The sequence below is a fragment of the Marmota flaviventris genome, chromosome 3, assembly GCF_047511675.1.
Source record: "Marmota flaviventris isolate mMarFla1 chromosome 3, mMarFla1.hap1, whole genome shotgun sequence".
NCBI lineage: Eukaryota > Metazoa > Chordata > Mammalia > Rodentia > Sciuridae > Marmota > Marmota flaviventris.
In genome coordinates this window covers 36541678-36564206 of record NC_092500.1, presented here as the reverse complement: position 1 = coordinate 36564206, position 22529 = coordinate 36541678, and the positions used below count along the sequence as shown (strand labels likewise).

Sequence of the window (22529 nt, the reverse complement as noted above, 5' to 3'; positions counted from 1 at the left end):
ATCATTAAATAAAGTAACAGTATTCCAAATTACAAAATACTTAGTTTTTTTTTTTCCAAATGGGTAACTGTATTAAATCTACTGAAAAAGTTTTAAGTGTATTGACCTTCTGTTATTTATTAGAAGATTAATAGGCCAACTGCAAATTGACTTTCTAGTCATTTCATAAGAATAATAAATGGAAAGTTCTACTGAAAAATGCTGGCTTAAAAGGTCCATGTTGGATGAACATCAAAGCTAACTTCATGAATAACTGGTTAAACTAAAGCTCACATGAAAACACGTCGCAGGTTCAAATTTATAGTGTTTTTTTAAAGCAAAATATTGACTTTTATAAATCCTTTGTTTGACTTTCCAATTTGTAATTTATATTGATACTTTCATTATTATGTTGGAATTTTCATTATTGTGTTGGAATATATTTTTCTAATAGATAGTATGGATTCTGCTAGAAAAATGTAATGAGTAATTTGAATACATTTATTATTAATAATACATGAGTGTGTATATGTATTTTGTGAGGGATGGATTCTACTATAAATTAGAGTATAATTTTTGCAAGTTTCCATATAATATTGGAAAAAATAGTTTAAAAAAATGAGTTCCACATATTTCATCCAAAATGATCTGAGGTATGATAGGATAGGCAGAATATGAATGTATTCAGAGAATCTTTGCTGTAGTCAGGAATTTCTTCCCTTGAAGTAAGTCCTAAAGGGGATGTGGCCATTTAAATGGGAGTATGAGCAACAAGACTATATTGTACTGAGTAGTGGTTAAAGCATAATTTTTGGAATTAAAAGATATAAGTTCAAATGTTAAATTTACCACTTAAAGCTATAAGATTATGGACAATTTACCAGACTCCTCTGTACCTCTATTTGCTTCTCGGTAAAATAAGGATAGTAATGGTATCTATCTCCCTAGGATTAAGTGAGATAATAAATAAGGTGCTCAGTACAATGACTAACATATAAAAGTACTCAATAGCTGGCAGCTATTTTATAAATAAAAACAGGTTAATGTGGGAGCAGAGCCGGAAGAGGAAATGATTCAGGACTAAAGCTTGGATAGTGGGAGGATGTTGACTACTCGCTTTCACATGAAATCCACCTTAAGACACACAGAGGTCTTCTGGGAAGCCCTCACAGTCTACATAAGCTGTGCTATTTAATTTAGGAGCCACTAGTCCTATGTTACTAAGTTAATTGACATTAAATAAAACTAAAACTTCAGTTCCTCAGTTGCAAGAGGCACATTTCCTCAGCTCAAAAGCCACATGTGATGGCTACAATATTGGACAGCACAGATGTAAAACATCCTTTGCAGAAAGATCTATTGGAAAATGCTAGCTTAAAAAAAGGTCCATGTTGGACTGAACAAGGCAAAATCCATGAGTAACTGGTTGATTTAAAGTAATGTTCACATGAAAATTAATTTTCCCTCTACTCCTTTTTATTTCCAGAATCTAAGTCTTATCAAAATTCTGTTACCCAAGATTCTGTGCAATGTTCCAAGCTGTTAGAATATATTTGATCACTGTTTATACCGGTGCATGTGAATGCATTCGGAGAGATTCTATGAAGGAGGCTGTCCTTGGTTTTCTTGAATTTCTGAATTCTATCATTAGCTTCAACATCTCTGCAATTATCTATATCTGGTTATTAACATGTTATTTCTACACTCCTCCTCCTCTTCTCCTCCTACCCGACCCCCACATCCTCTGAATTGGAAGCTAGGGAAACTGTGAGATTCTTAAAGTGATCATTATTTTGGTAGCAGCTGGTTCTTAACAGCCCCGGTTTTGTGACAGAGGTGACAGGATCTGTTTCTATGGCTGCATTGTCCTAATTATATTCCTAATGGATCACAAGTCCTGGGATAAAGCAATGTTATATGCTATAGTGTCTTCAGGGCAGCACTTTATGGTATGCTGGGAAACATCGAAATGTAACATGTGCAGCCAGTGCTTTTACTGTCATTAGTTAACCAAGCAGCCCATGTGCCTCTTTCAGCTCCCTGACCCACATTTCATCCACGCTCTGCTGTTTTTCTCCTGCAGGGTTATTTCCTGAGCAGAGCCTAGAGCTTATGAGTCCCCTAGCAGAGAGCTCTGTTCTGACCTCCCTAAACATGCAGTTTCACCTGCTGGGCTAGTGTTTTTCTGCTACCTAGTCAATCTGTTAAGATTTTAGCAGGAGATTCCTGGATACCTTTTCAGAAAACATATGGGAGATTGTAATTACTTTGGCCTGCTACAATTTTAGAATTGAAAGAGTAAAGAAAGAGGTGCAAATCTTCTGTTCATAAATAGCCAAATCTGTGGGCATTTTAAAAAGCATTCTGTGCAGCACACGAGAATTTATGTGCCACATTTCACCCTTGGCACACTTTCCAAATGAATTGTTCAAAGAGAAGTTATATTAGGACAAATAGAAATGACGACCAACACCAGATGTGGATTTTTAGTTAATATTTATGCAACACCCAAAGGGAAGATGGTATTGCACAATAAACTAAAAATGTCTTAGGCAAATAAGGAAATCTTTACCCTGAGGAACTGGCACTGCAAAGGTATGAATTATACAACAAAGGCCTGGGAATGCAGAACAAATGCAGGGTAGGTCCAGGCGACTATAAAAACGAATTCATTGAGGAAGTGGTGAGGTAGCAGATGTGTGGAACCTACTTGAGAAAATAAGGGCTTAGCACTTTTTGGCCAATCTTGTGTCTAAGGTAGAAAACTCAAGCCAACCAGCCTAATTTCCTTCATCTGTAGAGAGCAACAGTAGCTTTAAATAGACCATATATAAATTCAGAACTGAGGCAGCAATCTCACATTGGATAAGTACACCTTAATAAACTAAAAAACCTATGTCCCCAGATTTGAAATGATCTTCAAGGATGTGATGACATCTTTAATCCGATTTCCTTCCTGCAGTTGTTCAAGGAAGGTACAAAATGCAGGAATTGGCTGCTTCTCAGCCCTTGGAGAGCAATCTGAAAGAGATTAATGCACTGGAAGGATATTAAGACCCATGTTAAATTATAATAGAAATTTTGTTAAAAGCAACTGTATTTCTCAATCACAGCTAGATTTGCAGCCTTCCATTTATCAGGGATGGTAAGGTACAACACTTTACTGGCATACCTCACTATCCCCTAGGTTTCCAATTTAGAGGAGTGGTGGGTGGAGGGAGAAAAGGAGGAAATGGAGGAAGGTAGAAATAAATATTTAAAACTAGTGGAGAGTTGAAAATGGAGACAGCTCTGGAAAATGCTTACAAGCTTTTAGCAGGCTGAATCCAAAGTTCTCTAGTACCTTTTATGCCTCTAAGTCTTCTTAATTATTGAAGAGAGCTGTCCATCTGTGACATTCCACCACAGCTCTTCCTGCAGAGTTGATGCACTGTGAAGAATTTTTAACCTACTTCTTCCCTCTTGTCTTTGTTAATGTTTCATCATCTTTAACAATGACAACCCATCGGTTTATTCTCTCATAATGGATTTGTGGGTTTTCAGTTATTTTATAGTTTCCCTTAAGTCTATTTATTTGCTTATTTGTTGTCAACTTTTTTTTTTTTTTAATGTGTGTTGTCTACATGTCCAGATGTTATAGGCTCTGGGGATTATGTGAAAAACAAAACTGATAAATTCCTTACCCTTATGAAGATTCCACTGAAGTGGTAGCTTCAAATACTAATGTATACTAAAATAATACAGAATGATGGGAGGCTATTTATATAGATTAGACCAGGAAAGACTTCCTGAGGCAATGGCTGAGAAAGTCGGGGGGAAATCATTCCACGTAAAAAGATGAGAAACTGGTAGGTTCGTGAGGAGAACGTATGTGTTGTGCACATGTGAGCACAATGTGACAGGGGAGAGGCAGTCAGATCCAGATAAGTAAGAATCAGAGCTTTCTTCAATGTGTAATAGGAAGTCACCGATTCTTTTAAAATAGGGTGATTGTAATTTTCAAAACTTTCTTTCTAATACCTGAAGTTAAGACTGGGGAGAAGGAGGAGTTGCAGGAATGGAATAAGGAGACCACTTAGAAGGTCACTATTGGTCTAAGAAAGCCATGAGGGTAGCTTGGACTAGGATCAAGGCAATGTGGATTGATACGTTTTGGAGATAAACATCCAGAGTTTAGATAAAAAGTGAAAGAAGAAGGGGGAGCCCATACTAATAATAGCTAATGTCTTATTGCACTTCCCAGGACTCTTCTGGTGCTTTTCAGTATAACTGCTCTAATCATAACAACAGTACCCATAAAGTAGGTGCTATTATTGTCATTGTCTTACGGATGATAAAACTGAGGAATAAAGAGATTAAGTGACTGATCAAAAGTCACACTAATAGTAGCAGAGTAAGGACTCAAACACAGGCATCTGAACCTGAGTATGCATTCTCTTTCTTCCTCCAGTGTCCTAGGATACAATATCAACATATAAGACCAACACAAAGATAAAAAGGACTTTGATGGACGGACTGATATGATTTAAAAACTTTTCAACAATGAGCAGAAATCATGGGGAAAAAGGATAAAAGATCAGTCATTGCCAAAGTGTGCCTGGTGGCATGCCTGTAATCCCAGCGTTTCCACAGTGAAGGCTGAGGCAGGAGGATTTCAAGTTCCAGGCCAGCCTCTACAATTTAGCCAGACTGTTTCAAAAATAAAAAGGACTGGGGGTGTGGCTCAGTGGAAAAGTGCTCCTGTGCTCAATCTCTAGTATCCCCCTAACAAAGTCAATTATTGTCTTTAATGATGTAATTCCTTTTAAATCTGTGTTTACATTTTTCCCAGGGCACAACATTTGCTTGTTGCAGATAATAAATATTTATCATTTCATCTGTGTCTACAACAGGTTTTGCAGATTTTCTTGTAAAATCAGGAAAAGATGCAGCTTTGTTTGGCAGGCACCCAAACTCTTCAGGTCACTGCTAGACATCCAGGGGGTTCAATTTTTTGCAACACTTGTGGAGAGCTTGCTGGTTGGGTGCAGGTCTCTCAGTGCGGGCAAGTCAGCTTAAGTGGAAAACACATTTCTTTTCCAAGCCTTGTGGGTGCCATGCAGCAGGGGGCGCTGCAGTAGTGTTCATCATGGTCAAAGTGAGCCACTAGTCCAGCAGGAAAAGGGACAGAAGCCTTAGGAGGTGTGGCAGACAGCCCGCAGTCCTCTTTGGGTTTGTAACTTTAGTACCCAGAGCTCGTTCTACCCGGGCCATTCTTCTGCACCATATTTCATCATGTTGGATGCCTTCCATCCAGTACTGCATCCGGGCGGAAAGGAAAGGGCATTAGCGTTCCGCTTTGCTAGGTTCAAGGATAGCGCCGTATGGGGTTGCACTAGCGGCGAGCCTCTTCTGTGTTCTCAGGGTCAGCCTGGCAGTCCTGAAATCACCAAGGCACCCTACCCTTAATCGCTCTGGGGTATATGTATGCGATTCTTTTCTCTTTTTTGAATTCTTTCTTTTTAAGTTTAATGAGGGGACATTTCTCTCCCAACACAATTCTCCCAATTCAATTCCCCTGATACTGGGGTCAGTGGTAGGCTAGGCTCTGAGCTGAAATCTGTCGCTCCCAAGATGCCTCTCAACTCTCCAATATGTTCTTTCTCCCCATTTCGGTTCACGCATCGGGTGCGTGTCTGAAAGATAGCGTGTATGTTTGTGGCAACCAAGGCTGCAGCACTGGCCAAACCTGTTCTTTCTCTCCGGGTCCCCAGAAGTCTGTCCAACTGACCACACTTTCGCCTGGCAGCGCTTGGCACACATAACGCAGGGTTTGGGATCAAGTCGGTGCTAGGCGCCGCTAGGCAGCAGCTGAGCGAGCGACCACCTCCTCCGGTCTCCTTTCTCCTCGAGCTCCCCCTCCCAGGGCGCGCTTCAGCTACTCCTTTGGGCAGTCTTCCAGCGCTCGTCCTCGTCCCGGGGGCTTTCCAGACAGAAATCGAAGGTGAAAGAAACAAGAGGAGGGCGGGAGGTGGGTAGGAGGGGCCTCCAGCTCTGCCACGGGTGGGAGGAGTCTCTAGCCAGTCGGGGGTAGGTGGGAGGAGCTTTCGCGGAAGATCTGGGTGGGGAAAGGGGCTGGGCAAACCCGGGATGGAGGGTTGGCCACGCAGGCGCCGGGGGCCGCGTTGAGAACCCCACGCGGGAGCTTCTGGAGTCCCCAGCCACCGCTTCTCACTTCACTGGAGAAGAGGCTGGGGCTGGGAGGGAGCTAATAAAGAGTGAATGTGCTGCAGCCGCTGTGGCGGCCGGAGTCAGTCCCAGCGACACCGGAGCAGTGCGCCCGGGAGGCGGCGAAGGGAGGCGGATCGCCTTGTCCCTCCCACCCGCCCCTCTTTCTCTCTCTTCCTCCAGCTGGTCCCAGAGCCCGGCTCGGTCCGGTCCCTCTGCCCCCATCCCGCACTCTTCCACCTCTTCCGAGTCCCGCTCCTCACCTAGGGCGCCCCAAACTGCCATGGGTTAGGGTGGGGGCCGCAAGCCGCGCGAAGGACCAGCCCTGTGCATCCACCGGGGGGCGCGGAGCCCTAACGCCGCTCGCCGTTCGCGGGCGCCGGGCATGGGGAGAGCGGTGTAAGCCCGCACCCGGGAGGAAGCAGGAGCTGCGGAGACAGGCGCGAGGAGGAGGCGAAGGAGAGGAGCCGTGGATTGGAAGGACCCGAGGGAGGGAGAGGCGGGAGGGTGGGGAAGCGAGGGAAAAGTGAAGCTGGGAGGAGAAGGCGGCGGAAGGTGGGGATTGATGCTTCTGTTTTTTGTTGCCGCTGCTGCCCTCTCGTTGGGAGCCGAGCCGGAGGGAAGGCGGTGGAGAGATGATTGCAGAGTTGGTGAGCAGCGCTCTGGGGCTCGCCTTGTATCTCAACACTCTGAGTGCGGATTTCTGCTATGATGACAGGTAAGGGGGCGAGAGGAAGGGACGGTGGCTGCGTGGCCCTGGAGCCTCCAGCTTTAAGGCTGAAGGGCTTCTTGGAGGAACTGGTTCCGCACCTCAAGGTTTAGGCGACATGTAAACATTAACACCTAAAGCAAACACCCGGTACGCGAGCGCGCTGGGCGGGCTGAGGGAGTTTCCGCTCCTAGTTTGCAGCAGGTTCTCTCTCGCTTCTCGCCTGTTGGCAGACGCTTAAGTTTCTTAGCGGAAATCCCGGCAATTTGGGAAACTGTTTAATGAACGTGTTAAAAAAACAAAAGTCTTAGGTATTCCTTGGTGCAACAAAAGCCCATTAAGCATTTTTTTTTTTTTTTTTAACATATGGGCTGGAAGGAAGCAGCCCCCCCCTCCCCCGCGCCCTAATAGATCTTCCTTTACCGTTTCCTTTTATTGATAGGACACTTTTATTTTTCGATGTTAAAGCGCACGTTTGACAGTTGCCAAAATAGTTAAAAGAGAGATCGTACTCTGCTTCAACTTTTCTCTTTTGACGTGTGCGGTAGTTTGGGCGAAGATAATGCTGCTGATTGTATCTCCCGCTCCCCAGCCTACTTCACCAATCGATTGGGCAGCACTTTATAAAAGCCTTGGCTTCCATTTCTGTTTGGGCGTTTTGCATTAGGCATTAGTGATTCTCTTCTGCTAATTGGGGAAGAAGACGCCCCTAGAGACTGAAGTTGTCTTCTGCATTTAGGTGGCTAATGAGACCCGAACTGTGTTGTCAAAGAAACTGCATTGATTCCTGGAAAATGTCACAGTTGTGCTGGTGTCTCTACCTATTTTTTAAACTTTGTTAGTGTTTAGAAGCTGATGAAAAGCTCCAATAGCCATTAGGGAAAATTCCAATTTGTGCCTTTCCGGTGACTTAATCTGATTACAATTAAAACAGATGCATAATTAAAATATATTAGGGAGAACAGCACGCCTGGCTAAACTTATTAACCGTCCTGGGGTGTTTCATGCTCCATTGAAATTAAACCATCCAAAAAGTGAGCACAGATTTACTTTGACAGCTTTTCAGCAGCCTCTCTGGGCTATGGAAAGTGAATGGATCCCCAGGGTTAGGGTGAGGCAAAGAGTGAACTTAAGCAAAGTGGTTGATACTGAGGGGAGGTGAAGGCAGACTCTTCTCCTGGTGCTAATTAGCCATATTCTGTGTTCTTTGGTGCATCCAATCTGCAGCTAAAAGCATGTTCATGGATGTGTGTTTTAAATCAGTAAGTCTTGGTTCACACGATGTCTGTTGTAAAGTTTGCTGATAATAGGTATGAGAATATCTGTCAAGTCCTTCATAATGCATTTTATGAAGTGTCTGTCAAAGGCCAATTGATAAGAAAGTACTAGTAAACATAAACTTTCCCTCAACTTTTAAACAATGTGCTGATTTTAGAAGTTACACTATAAGCTCTGACAAATGGTCATGTTTAAGAGTGAGGTGAACCCAGCTGGCTGTCTTTTGTCTAGTTTTGTGTGATGGTGCACCTGCTATTGGGCATTTGTGGAAAAAAGTCTTTGTTTCTAAAGATGGGCGACTTTTCCTTAAAACAAGCTAAGGGATGGGTCTGGCCAGTTGCTGGCTTAGTTGGGAAAAGTTTGAATAGTGAGCACTTAGACCAGTATTATAGAGTTTATATAATATAAATGATATATTATTATCTACAATACTGTCATCATTGTAGAATACTGTGATAAACCAAGCATTCCTGTTGTATGCTCTTCTTGATTGCTGTCCAGTTCTTCAAAGACTATATGTCAGGGGACTCTGTTCTTTAAAATTTAAGGCAAAAACTAGACTAAATGTGCAGATACATTTTGTCTGTAATTTTAATCATGAGTCAAAAATGTTAGAACTTTGTAACTTTGGAAGAATGGTGTGTGATGATAAATTAGTTGTGCTTTGATGGTTGGCATTTGTTATAAGTTCTTCACATGTTGTATATAGGTCAAACTGAGTGTTAAAATTCCTGACTTCTTTTTTTCTAGCTACACAGATGAATTTAGTGTGATGATTTGCCCATATCATCTAATGGATAGCATGCTCAATATGATATATAGACATTATATACCGATATAATATTGAAGGCCTGAAATATGCATTATACTTTGCTATCATTTGAAAAGGATATTTTATGCAGAATTCTTAGCAGAACTACATGTGTAACCACATATTGCTAAAAACACGAAATCTTAAGATTAGCAAGCTTTATTTTTATGTATTCTAGGAATTTTGGGATACATATTAATGGAGTAATGAACTTATTTGTTGCATGCACAGCATATTAAAGTGATTAATTGCCAAGGTTCACTGTAAATTGTGACTTTCCAAATATATTTTTTTTCTCTCTTGTATGTGAAAAAGAATAAGAGCTGGGGAGCCAAGTGGAAACTGACTTCAGGATGATGATAATGTGTTTATTTCCACTGCTCCATTTTAGACTGCAAGGATTGATGTTTAAAATGTTGCTTAAATTGTCCTCTGTGGATTCTGCTGCCCCTCAGAAACTTTTGTGAAATACAGTTGTGTTGCTTGAAGTGAAGAGAGAAGTACTTCCTGAAGAGAGAGATGGCTCTTAAGTCTGACTTCCTTAACTAAATCAAGACTCTGCATTTTAGCCTGAAGAATCTGGCATGTATTTTAAGAGGACTTTATGTTGCTAGAGCTTAAGCATTATTGCTGTGGTACTTCTCAAAGTTATCATTTAATTTAAATATAGTGATCAGGTTTACTTTATAAACTGTATATATAATTACTTTCCAATGTTTGATGTAGCATGGTTGAAATTAAGTGGTAACATGAAACTTTCTTAAAGCAAAATCAATTTCCCTATGGTAAAATTTAATATTTTACAAGAGTTTCTGTGCTGAACTTAAGAATATGTCTATGATGTGTTGAAACAAACAGTAGAAGAGTAGCATTCACAGGATCTGATGAGAAAGCATATATGGTTTCAACTGTATTCTCCCTCCCCTTACTTTCAGTGTGGTAAAATGACTATATTGAATCTTAAATTGTGGTTAGAGTAAAATTGGAATTATAAATATTCAGTCTGCGCCAAATTTAAGTCATGTTGCATGTGACTCCTTGAAGGAAGCTCTCTCTTATTTTCTAGAGAAGCTTGGTGTTTAGTCAGTGGAAAAAACATACTGACCCCAAATTCTCTGTTCTGTCATATATTTGTTGACAGTGATATGGCAGGATTTTCTCTTCTTCCTCTTTAAAAATACTGTTATGAGTTGTTCATGGAAATAACATGAGAGGAGTCAGAGTACTTCATAGCAAACAAAGGTAATCGGTAAGCGTGTTGAAGTCTGATTTCATTTTCCACATGTTATCTCCTTGATGAAATGCCCTTTGATGTCATACAGACAAGTAAATAGAAATGTAGCTTCTGCATGTTTTTAATTCTCTCATGAGTAAAATAATTTATGAGTTTAAAAACAAAAAGAATCTGAAATTTTGAAAGTCGAAAATATACTTGTCACTTGCCTGAATATTTTTTTCTTACTGCTCATTTTTTGTGTTTGTGAAACCCAGCCAAGATCATTACTGTTACTTATGGGCCTCTTAGTTATTATTTTGTACAATAACTATGTGAACTTTGGAAAAAAAATTTCACAGTAGAAATTCTATTCTGGAATTAATAGTACTCAAAATGCTTAGTAGCACATCCCTGGTTTAGTTTTCATTTGGATATAAATTTGTTTTTTATAGAAACATTATATAAGATTTTATTCATAATGATTTTGCTTGACTATATGAAATGAAGGAATGGAAGATTTAAAGCCTATTAACAGATTTTTTACAGCTTTTTTTGTTTTGATACCGGATGTTGAACCCAACAATGCTCAATCACTGAGCCATATCCCAAGCCCTTTTTATTTTTTATTTTGAGACAGGGTCTCACTGTTTTCTTAGGACTTTGCTAAGTTATTAGGCCCTGGGATTATAGGGGTATGCCACCATGCCCAGCTAAAATTTTTTCCCCTTAAAATATTCAACTATTCCTTCTACTTGGTCTTTTAGTGTTATTGTTAGTTTGGGTTTTGACTAGGTAATAAGAATGCTTTGTCAAATGATCAACCAGTCACTCTGTTATTCTCTTTAAAAAGTTCTCTTTAATAGATTTGCCTCAGGCCAATCTAGTATTATTATCTTAAAAATTCAGTATGTTTAAGCACTGAAGGCATGCCTGGCACTTAGTAAACACGTATTTAGAAAGAATTACTGAAAAATAAGAGAGAAGTTTGCATTGTATAAAAAGTTGTATCATCAGATAACTATCAGATGAAGCCAGAGAATATGGAAGTATTGTTTTATCCTTTAATTTTCTTCCCAGTTTATAATACACTGAAAAAACCAATGCAGTTGGAAGAATTTATAGTTTATGAACTATTTTATATGCTATTTTTCCCTAACTAAGTTTTGGTTGTTTGAACATATCTATTTGCAATTGGTTCATCTTGCACTTTTGAACAAGTGTAACAATTGTTGGTAAATTAGACGTAAAATGAGGTGAAGTCTGTATGGATTGCTTTGCTTTACCTGCGTTGAGCCTGTCACATGGTGTTTATCATAGCAAATGTCCCCAATACAAGCCCTGATTGGACAATTGCTTGCCAGCCATCTGTGTCTTAGTTGTTTTTGTACACACACATGCATATGTGTAAACACACACACACACACACATATATACACAATCATTAATTTACATTGTTGGTGCTATGGGCTATTGTCTTGTCATCTGCACTTAGTTCTTCAGTGCTAATGTGCCCCTGTGGTAACACTGAATTCTCTGCTGCTATAATTCTAAACTAGCTACAACCTTTTGGATTACAGCATGAGTTAGGAGCACAGTTTGTCTTCCTAATCTCTTTGTTGATGCTTAACACACTAAAAGCACTTGTTTAAAATGCCCGTGATGGTGTGACTGTTTATCATAAGGCATTACCTCTAAACCAGGCAGGCACCTTCACAGTATTAGGAAAGGACAAAGTTTGCCCTAAGGCACACTGAAAAATCTCTGGTTGACAAACATACATTATTATAACTTTTATTATCCTCACGCAAAGTGCTTTTAACATGCTGACATTCATCTTTTAAACTTTCTGGTTCTCTCTTGGGAGCTGGGTGTTATGTCAACTTTGCATACTTATTTTAGTGGCTTTACAAAAGTGACAAATGTGTCAGTCTTGAAGGAAAGGACCAGTGGGCTTTTTAAAGATATAAATACCTCTATGAATAGCTCTCCTTACTTAGGATATTAGTTTTTAAAGAAAAAAGTGGAGTGATATATCACTAAAACTGCTTACCTTCAGTTTTTCATAGGATGAAAGAGGTATAATAATTTAGTTATGTCCAGGTATAATTATGTACAATGCTAGATGATTTCTTTGAAGACTTGATTTGTATGTGCTTTTGAGGAATAAACTTCTACATTCAGTAGGTCGCTAATTATGAATACTACTCGATGGGCTGCTTTTATATGTGGTGCATGATACAGCAGTTGCTCACCCTTGGTATCAAGCATGCTGCCAAATGTTGTCCTGTCTTACCACGCTAGCAGGTAAAGTGTTGGAATCTGGGACTTTTACAATAGACCTATAAAAATGCTGAGAGGTTGTCCTGTGATAGATAGACTTTAACTTAAGTTTATGTCTTTCTTTTGTTAATTTTTTAAAAAAAATATTTCTTTAGTTGTCAATAGGCCTTTTTTAAATTTATTTTTATGTGGTGCTGAGAATCAAATCCAGTGCCTCAAACATTCTAGGCAAGTACTCTGCCACTGAGCCACAACTCCAACCTTCTTTTGTTAACTTTTAATTTCATATTCGTGTCTGTATTCATGGATATTCATATTTAAAACTTTTTGTTGGGACTCTGTTACCTTCTTTCTCAGAACATTGTGTTGTGGCTGTGACATATTGGTGAAGGGTTTGCCTGGACTTATTTTTGGTCTGGTTCTGTTGACACTTTATTCATAAGTGTGAGAGCTTTGTGATATCTCTCCCAAATGTAGCCTTCCTAGTTGTCCAGGTCGCCTGTTTTCTTTGGACATCTGCAATGACTGAACTCTCCTGTTAATCAGATTTGCCTTAACTTGACATAGGGATTAAGGACTTTTGCCTCAGAGATTTTTGGCTATATTTTCTAGGCCATGAATTCCAACAAGTTATGGCACTATAAAATTTCTTTTGATCACTCTTCCTTTGTTTTTCTCCTTTCCGAGAGCTTAGCTTTTCAATCATATTTGTCAGTTTCCCTGGCATTCAAAGTTTCTAGAATAAAAGGTGTTATTCATTTCAGTCTTGGAGAAATTTTTCAGGATTATTTCTTTGGTTTATAACTATGACCTTTTTGATTTACAGATAAATGGGAAACAAATAAATTTATTATACAGCAGAATTTTGAGGAAGCAAGAGCATTGAACTGTTTATTTTCAAAATTGGATATTCAAGTTATTGTCACGTTTTTGGAGGAGTTTATTTTATTTAAGGACATTTCATAAATACAGTTAATTTATCTATAAAAGTATATGTTATATCTATATCTATATATCTGGAGATTGAGCCCAGGGGCGCTTTACTACCAGGCTACATCCCCAGTCTTTTTTATTTTTATTTGAGACAGGGTCTCCTTAAATTGCTGACTTACTCCCCTGAGTTGCTGAGGCTGGTCTTGAACTTGTGATCCTCCTGTCTCAGCCTCCCTAGTTGCTGGGATTATAGGCATGTGTGCCTGGCATACTCCTTTGAAGGTTATACACATGCCACATTTGTTTAACACTAAACTACTGTATCCATGTTAGAAGTACTTTAGTGTTTGGCAGAGGAAATGCTGTTTGCTTATGATAATTTGACATAGACTTTTGTTTTTTGATTTCTTCACTGGTGCATTTTGTGATATCAGAGTGAGTCAGGATATGAAGCGTGGCATTGAGTGTAGTTATAGTCAAGGTAACTGGCTAAATTACATGATTTGTCAAATGAAACACACATTAGTGCCCTTGAAATTGCAGCTCTGTGCTAGGTGTTGTGGTCAAATAAAATGTTTTTGTCAGAGCTCTTTGTTTTTTATTATTAACCTTCATTTCTGTGTAATTTATTATAATAAATTTATAATTATTGCTCAAAGTATCTAGTCAGAAAATGATATGACTATAGGCATACAGTCATGGTTTATTTAACTAGGAAATGCATATAACAAGATTGCCATGGGTGAGGGGATGTGATGGAGATTTGAACTGAAAAAGTGACACGTTTTGATAATGAAAAGTGCTTTTTTGGTAATTGTAATTCCAGAGATTATTGATTTCTTTAATAGTAGGTAAGTTTCCATAAGTTTGACTGTACTAACCTACAAATTCTCACTTGGCATCCTTTTGGGGTATTTTAACTTCAAAGGATTTGTTATGTACTGGGGAGTGGCCACTGGGGCGCAATATGGCTCTTGACATTTTGAACGGTGTTAAATGATGGATGAAAGTATTTCAAATAGCCACGTTTCAGCATTGGTTAAAAAATCCAGTGGGAAGAATGGTGGTCCATATAACCCTGCATACTTGAGATTCTTTGGGTATTAATTTTGAATGCATTTCACAAGTTTATTTCTTACAAAACATATTTAGGATAAATAAGACGAGTAAAATTTTTACAGTTGTGTCTTATGAAATTTTATTTTATTTTTCAATTGCTTTGAAGTATTCTGTGAAGAAGTGGAAAGGAGTCAAACCATGATATCAGTTTTTTTTCCCCCCCATGGTATCAGTTTGATTATCTGTTTATGTTAATAAGGATGTTGTTAGAGAGCATATTGTTATGGAGCTTCTGTTGTAAACCCAAGATTCTAAAACCAGTGTTTTAGGAGAGGCAGATAAGTGAAAACACTTTGAGAAAAGTAAACATCTTGTTTTTGTTAATTTCCAATTTGTTCCACAGTGAAAACATGTCTACCCTGCTGTCTTTGTCTGTTAGTGGTGTTTCTTGGATTAAATATGAGAGTCAATAGTTAAGCCCTTTAGGAAGGCACCTCCTGAGGGAACAGGGACTTACTGGATGTCTGTGCATGTTGAAGTGACAGCCCTGTATATTGTGTCCTCTGCAGGGGGTGCTGTAGGTGGTAGCCATAGAGATCACATTCACAGGCCTGGCTGCCTTCCTCATTGTGGGGAAGATGTTTGTCATTGCAGAGACATCTGGGAGAGGAGGTTCTCAAGGTGGTATTGGCAGCTGTAGTGAACCTGTACTGGTTCCTTTGGGACATTTCTCATTTCTCATTGTTTCCTACACTGTCTTTTGGCTACTCCTATCTTCCTGTTTTCAGGCTCTTAAACGTATAACTGTTTAGTCTGCTACTGTTGCTGCTGCTAGGTTTTGCTTTTGTACTGGGGCTTGAACCCAGGGCCACAACACTGAGCTACATCTCTAGTTTTAAAAACATTTTTTTTTTTTTTAAATAGGGTCTCCCTAAGTTGCTCAGGCTGGCCTTGAACTTGTGATCCTCCTGCCTCAGCCTCCTGAGTGGCTGGTTTATAGGGGTGCACCCATGTGCCCCTTGGCCTGCTGCTTTTAATATCTTGAGGTAGAATATTTGTGTCCAAGTCTGTTTTTTCAAGTATGTTCCCTTTAAAACAGGTTGCTTTTCTCCTCCCACAAATAATTAACTACAGGACTAGTCTCCCAAAGCAATTGAAAAGAGATCATTTTGACAAAGCAAGCTTCTAATGACAAGTATTCCAACTAAAAATATATAGAAGAAAAGTTTTCAGGTGATGAAGAAGTTTAATCAGGCAAAAAAGACATTTTTATTTGCAGAAATTGGCCCTTTAGAGGGAAGCAATTATTTATAGCTGATTTGAAAAACTGGTATACCTGAATTCATCTGGTAAACTGCATTTAAAATAGGAAGATTATTCTTGTTATACTATTGAAGGCAAAAAAAAAAAAAAACTTGTACTGAATTATGTCACTGAATGTATATTAATGAAGCATGGTTTTCTAGTTTAACTCTTCTAGGGAAACATACTGCTTTACTCAAAGAAAGTGAATTTGGGATTTGAATAAAAAGTCTATAAAGATGTCAATGTGCTGAAATTGCCAACTATAGTTAAAATATCTTATTAAATGTGATTGCTTTAGGATTGTGTCCTTCCGCCTCTGTTTGAGTCTTTCTTTTTTTTCCTTTTCAAAACAGTGTTTCTTGATTTTGTTCTATATCAAAGAGAAGGTTCACTGTTTTAAAGCCTCTCACATGTCACCAACATGAATAATGTCACTATTTCTATGAATGAATTTTTGATGGCTACTTTTAAATGCTCTAGTGGTTGATGTTGAAGTTGCCTGTGGTTGTAGACAAGGGGGTTTAGACTAGTCCTCTCTTGTAGTTTGCTTCCCTGTGTTCATAAGGGTGATTTCGTTTAAGGGAAAAAATAATGAAGTCAGCTGAAACCTCCAGTTTAGGGTTAGTGTTAGAGGTTGTTCCAATGCCTCCCTTAAAAAGCCTTTGAGATGAGCACTTGCTAACTCTCTTTGTATATATGTGCATGTGATTCTAGATCAGCTCTTCCTAAACTTCAGTCTGCATGGGAATCAAAAGCAGACTGTGTCTGAGATAGGTCTGAATTTCTGCATTTCTGTCATTTCCAGATACTAAAGATGCGATAGGCTTATGAACCGCACTTTGTGTAATAGGCTTTATTTTATTTTAATATATTACAAATCAGCTCAGTGATTTACAAGACCTTTGGAAAGGCTGCCTAAATTCCTGGGTCAAAAAAGGTTGAGGGTAGGTGTTTCTCTTCTGCTTATAAATTTAGCCAAGTTATTCAATCTCTGTTCAGTTTCTTCTTTTACTGGCTCCATAAAGACATCTTCCATAAGTTGATCATATGTATTTGAATTTTAAAATTTTTTTTCCTTTGGAACTGTGGATTGAACCCAGGTGCATGTAAACAGAGTCATATCTCCAGCTCTTTTTTTTTTAAAGAGAGAGAGAGAGAGAGAGAGAGAGAGAGAGAGAGAGAGAGAGAATTTTTTAATATTTATTTTTCAGTTTTCGGTGGGCACAACATCTTTATTTTTATTTTATGTGGTGCTGAGGATCGAGCCCAGCACCCTGCGCATGCCAGGCAAGTGCCATTACCGCTTGAGCCATATCCCCAGCCCCACCCCAGCTCTTTTTATTTGAGACAGGGTCTCACTAAGTTGCTTAGATCCTTGCTAAATGGCTAAGGCTGGCCTTGAACTTGTGATGCTCCTGCCTCAGTCTTCTGAGTAGCTGGGATTACAGGTGTGTGTCACCAAGCCTGGCTAGTTTTTAAATTTTAAAAGGTGAAAAGCATGTTAAAATTCTAGGAAGTAATCTGTATTGAAATATGTGTCACCATCATATACAAGAATATCATCTTTGTAACATATTGTATTCTGATTTTGACAAACTGATGTAATTGCCTTGGTGTAATCCTGAGGTCTAGTTCCCTTGGGGCAAGAGAAAAACCTTTATTGGCAACAAGCTTGGAGATGAGAACTTTCCAAAACAAAACAATGCAACACAACTGTCTTGGTTGGGGGGTGGGGGTCACAGGCCAAGGCTTATGTAGAAATTTGGGGGAGATATATTTTTAGTCTGCGACAGGTGCTTGGAGGCCAGGGTGGTCATAAATTTCATAAATTTCTGACCCACATTCAAATATTTCTGAAGTTTACCAAATGTTCTAGGTTCTGTAACTCTGAAGAAAAGTTATTAATTAGATCATTTCTTGTTTCAGGAATAGCTAATGTTGCTGTTAATATAAAACACCGGAGAACAAAAGATAATTTCCCAGAGAACAGTTTCAGTTAGGTAGCTTCAAGTAGAGGAATTGTCTCATCTATAGCAGAGATATTTGGAGACTAATAATATATTGCTCAGCTACAGTTACCTGCAAAATTAATGATTTTAAAAGCTGTCTAAAAGCAAGTAAAGTTAGGTTTTTGTTGTTTTGAGGTTTTTTTTTCCCTAGTATCAATGGACTTATGAATTGAAGAGGTCCTTATGCCGAAACTGGGTCTCTCAAGTTGGTGTCTTTATTGATTTTTGCTTCTGTTGAACAATCTATTTTAAGAAAATTTGGCTTGCATTTCATGAAAACTTTATAGACAGGCAGGCAGCAAACTATGCAGTTTAGAGTGTGAAAGATAGAAATTTAGAAATGATATGGCAACAGGCATTTGGATAATGATATTAGGTGCAGGTTTCTACTTAGGATTAGAAAGGCTTGGGCCTGGGTTGCAGATGTAGCTCAGTAGTAGAGTACCTGCCTAGCATGCACAAGGCCCAGGATTGATCTTCAGCAGTAGGGGGTGGAAGTCAGAGAAAAGGAAGAAAAGCAGGTTTGGACCTATGATTTTTTTTTTAAACCTGGTGCACTTAAACTGTAGCCTTCAGGCACCTTGGGGGATTTTTGAATAGGTGAATGCCTCATAAAGCTGAAGTTTAAATGTCCTACTTACAGAAATCTTTTTAAAGATCCCATGCAAAACCAAGATATATTTTCTTTGTTCTTTTAAAAATATTATATGTGCTATGTATTATTGTAGTATTGAGGTAGTATTGTGAACAAACACTACACCAAGAAAAAAAGGTTAGGGTTTTAGTCTTGGAATTATCATTTGACTAGCTAAGTGCTTGAGGTCCTGGCTCTCTTGAACTCTATATTTCAATTGCTCAGGAAGAGAAAATAATAATAACTGCTGACCACAGAGTGAGGATCAAATGCAATGGTATGATGAACGTTCTCTGTGGTTTTAAAAAGCTGCATAGTTACATATTTAGATGTAATGTGTTGGACTGGAGGACTGAATGACTCAATTAATCACTGGACATGGAGTGTCTCACTCTTTACCTGGGAACAGAGCTATGCTTTACTTCCTTGTTGTAGCTAAAATTTTCAGTCTATAGTTGAACTCCTGTTGTTCAAGCTTGTATTGCATATCATATCCTCCTCCTTCGCCCACCCAACACCTCTGCATCTTATCTTTATGCACTTGTGCGGCCAGCGGTCAGCAGTTCTTGTTCTCTTTCTTTTCTGTTGCTTTTCCTATGTTTTTGGTCTCTGTGCATGAAGGCTTATTTAGACATTCTAGCCAGTCCTTCCTTTTGAGGGTAAAATGAGTAATTTGGGTGCATTAGGTGTGAAGAATCTTTGGTTCTTCTTGGTAGAGTTGGTTGTTACTGGTACTATTGTCTCCTTTATAGACATTCCTTTTTTTGTTTTGGGGGTAGATTCATATTTGGTGCAGTTCTGATGGCCCTGTGTTTAGGAAAGCTGTAGGATTGATAAGCCAGAGTTTTTCTGCCTTGAGGTATTGGTGTTCATCAGTAGTATGTTGAGAATTTGGAGTGAATGTGCTTAGCATGTGTGCTGAAAGGCAGTGTCGAACATGGAGGCCTGGTGGTACGCATTGGTGATTATGAAATAGGACTTTTTCTCAGAACTTTTCAAGCAACAGCATGGCAGAGTAAAGATTTTAAGAACTTTGGAATCAGACAATTTAGAATTCTAATTCCAGAACTGTTTCTTATTTCATGGTGATTTTGATTGTGTTGATAAAAGTCTTTTAGCCTATTTCCTCTTCTATACATACAATGAGGATGGTTGTACATAATATATGGAGTTATTGGGAGCATCCAATGAGGTAAGTTATGTAAAGAATGTGGTAGTATATCCAGTTTTGAGGGTATTAATTAATTATTTATCTTAATCAAGAAATTATCTTTGGGTAGGCATGGTGGCACACATCTGTATTCTCAGCTGCTCGGGAGACTGAGGCAGGAGTATCACAAGTTTGAGATCAGCCTGTGCAATTTAGGAAGAACATTTCTCAAAATTAGAAAATAGAAAAGATTGGGGAGGTAGCTCAGTGATGAGTGATTGCTTAGAATGTACAAAGACCAGGATTCAATCTGTGGTACCATTAAAATAAAAAAGAAAGAAAATGATCATTAGCTGTGTTGGTGACAGACTAAGAAAACACTGTATAAGCCCTGGGGTTGTGGCTCAGCAGTAGAATGCTTGCCTAGCACATGGGAGGCCCTGGGTTTGATCCTCAACATCACATTAAAAATAAATAAATAAAATAAAGGCGTTGTGTCCAACTACAACTAAAAATAATTAAATACTTACAAAACAAAACACTGTATAATAACATCTGAAAAATTTATAAAGCATATTAGAATTTTTCTTAAAAGCAAATATACAAAATTTAAACATGTCTAACAATAAACTTGGTATTTCAGAAAGCATAACTAAAAAGGTCCAATGAGCAATAATAATTAAATAATAATTTTGAAATTTAATTTTCATCCTGAATTCTAAACTGAGAGAAACTTATCATTATACAGACACTTGTACCCATGCATGCATGCATACACGTGTAAATTTTGTTAAGAAATTGCAGGGAATAGTTAATCAAAAGTATATGGAAAACATAACAAGCTGTCTTCCATAGTCTTTATTGTAATTGACTTATTCTTTTTAAATGGATGTGTGATATATAAAAACATGTAAAATTATGATTTCTTAGCGTTTTAAAGAATATTCTACTCTATGATATAAAACAGACAATGAAATATCCTAATGAAAATATGTAGTATTTTTGATTCTGTTGGAAAATATGATGTTAAGGTTTATCTCAAATCTTAGGAATATGTTTGTATACCCTTAGGTTTATAATGTAATGAGAAGAAATGAATATGAAAACTCTATTTGAAATTTTCTTTTCTTTTCTTTTTTCTTTTTTTTTTTTTGGTATCAGAGATTGAACCCAGGGGCGCTTAACCACTAAGCCACATCCTCTGCCCTTTTTTATATTTTATATGAGACTGGATCTTACTGAATTGCTTAGGGCCTCTCCAAGTTTCTGAGACTGGCTTTGAACTTACAATCCTCCTGCTTCAGCCTCCCCATGGTAGGGATTACATGCATGTGCCAGGGCGCCTGGCCTGAAATGCTTTTTGGGAATCTTTTTCTCCCTCTCATTGCTTGCATTCCTACCAGGACATACAATTTGTGTTAATTTATTTACAAATAGTTCTGCTTTTAAGAATTTTGGACTATCTTTTAGTTAAAGCAGATTTTTCACATATTTGCTTTACTATTTTGCTAAGAATTACCTATTCAAAGAGAATACTTGTTGCCTTGAAATACACTTGTCCCCATTCCTCTTCCCCCAGAAAACTTTCTCTCCTGAAATTCAGGTAAGGTAAGCAGGTTAAAGGTGAGCCATTGTCATGTTGAAATCAGGCTAAATCTTTAAAAAAAAATCAGGTGTGTCTCTGATTCCTGGACTCCCTTCCAACTTAGTACAGGTCACAGTTGCATAATGATGAGGTTGGATTTATTTGCCAAAGAAATACACTTGAAATTGGCTATTTGGGGCACTTTATTATGCTTTGAGTTAAAATGTTGGCTACATTACCACACATACCATGGGAAGTGAGACGAGTAACACCACACACTATCTCAACTGAAGGTGTTTACCTCAGCTACAATCCTCATTCATTTTTATTGCTTAGGTGTTACCTTATTCTCAGTTGGATTGTTTATTCTGTTCCTGTTGATAACTAAATTCTAACAGCAAGTGGCAAACTCCTAAAAAGTGAGAGCACTTTTGATTCTTTTTGGAGAGCAGCCTAGTTTTCTCTAATGTACATCTGTTCTATGGAACATTTTTAGAATATTCAGGTGAAGATTTGCCTAGTATTTTAATACACTGGATTCTGATAATTTTTTAAAAAATACAGTCATATTGTTTTGAAGTTATTAAAGCCAAGCAAAAAATAGATTTTGCCGAGATTTTATGATTCTCAGCTTTCTGGAATTAATTTTAATTGGTTTGAGAAACCCATAATTCTTGACCTTATTAAACATGCTTCCCCTGTAAATTTTTAGAACAAAAGTAAAGACTAGCAATTGTGTTTGGATTGGAAGGTATGATTATTTAGATGAGGGAGGTTAAAAATGACATCTCTATAAATGAACTTTGATGAAATTGAGAAATTGTTCTGAGGACTTTGCCCCTTTCTTGTTTGTGATACACTGCTTTCCTTTGGGAGAAATTTGGATGGATTTTGTCTTTGTGGGTGGTCAATAGGCACTGTAATGGAAGGTGGATAGTTGTGATTGGGATCTTTTGAAGTTGAAAACCATGGCAAATAAGTTCCTTGAGGTGAAATTAAGACATGTTGTTAGAATGGAAGTTCTCTAAATCCAACGGTTTGTGAAAATAGCTATTTTTAAAAGAATTCTGAGATATATTTTGATTATATACTGAATGGGTGTGTATTATAAAATTGTTATTTTCCCTATTTTTGCATATGGAAACTGATAGCTTGTCTGTGCCTCTTTCTTTTTCTTTTGATACTGGGGATTGAACTCAGAGTTGCTTTCCCACTAAACTCCATCCCAAGCCCTTTTTATTTTTTATGCTCAGACAGAGTCTTGCTAAGTTACTGAGGGTCTTGCTAAATGGCTGAAGTTGCCCATGCTTGAATTTGCAATCCTTCTACCTCAAACTCCTGAGTCCCTGGGATTACAGATGTGCACCACCAGTC

At 38.3% G+C, this 22529-nt stretch overlaps 1 protein-coding gene across 2 annotated transcripts in view; it reads left to right on the top strand.

Moving 5' to 3' along the window:
* The first annotated feature begins 6124 nt into the window (after window positions 1–6124).
* Tmtc2 (transmembrane O-mannosyltransferase targeting cadherins 2) overlaps window positions 6125–22529 on the top strand; it is a 391166-nt gene continuing 374761 nt past the window's right edge. Inside the window, exon 1 of one of the 2 annotated variants that reach the window (XM_027919857.2) lies at window positions 6125–6904. In XM_027919857.2, coding sequence (XP_027775658.2) covers window positions 6822–6904 — 83 coding nt within the window. In that variant the 5' untranslated portion in view covers window positions 6125–6821. The remainder of the gene's footprint in view (window positions 6905–22529) is intronic. The other variant, XM_027919916.3, reaches the window with a different exon arrangement.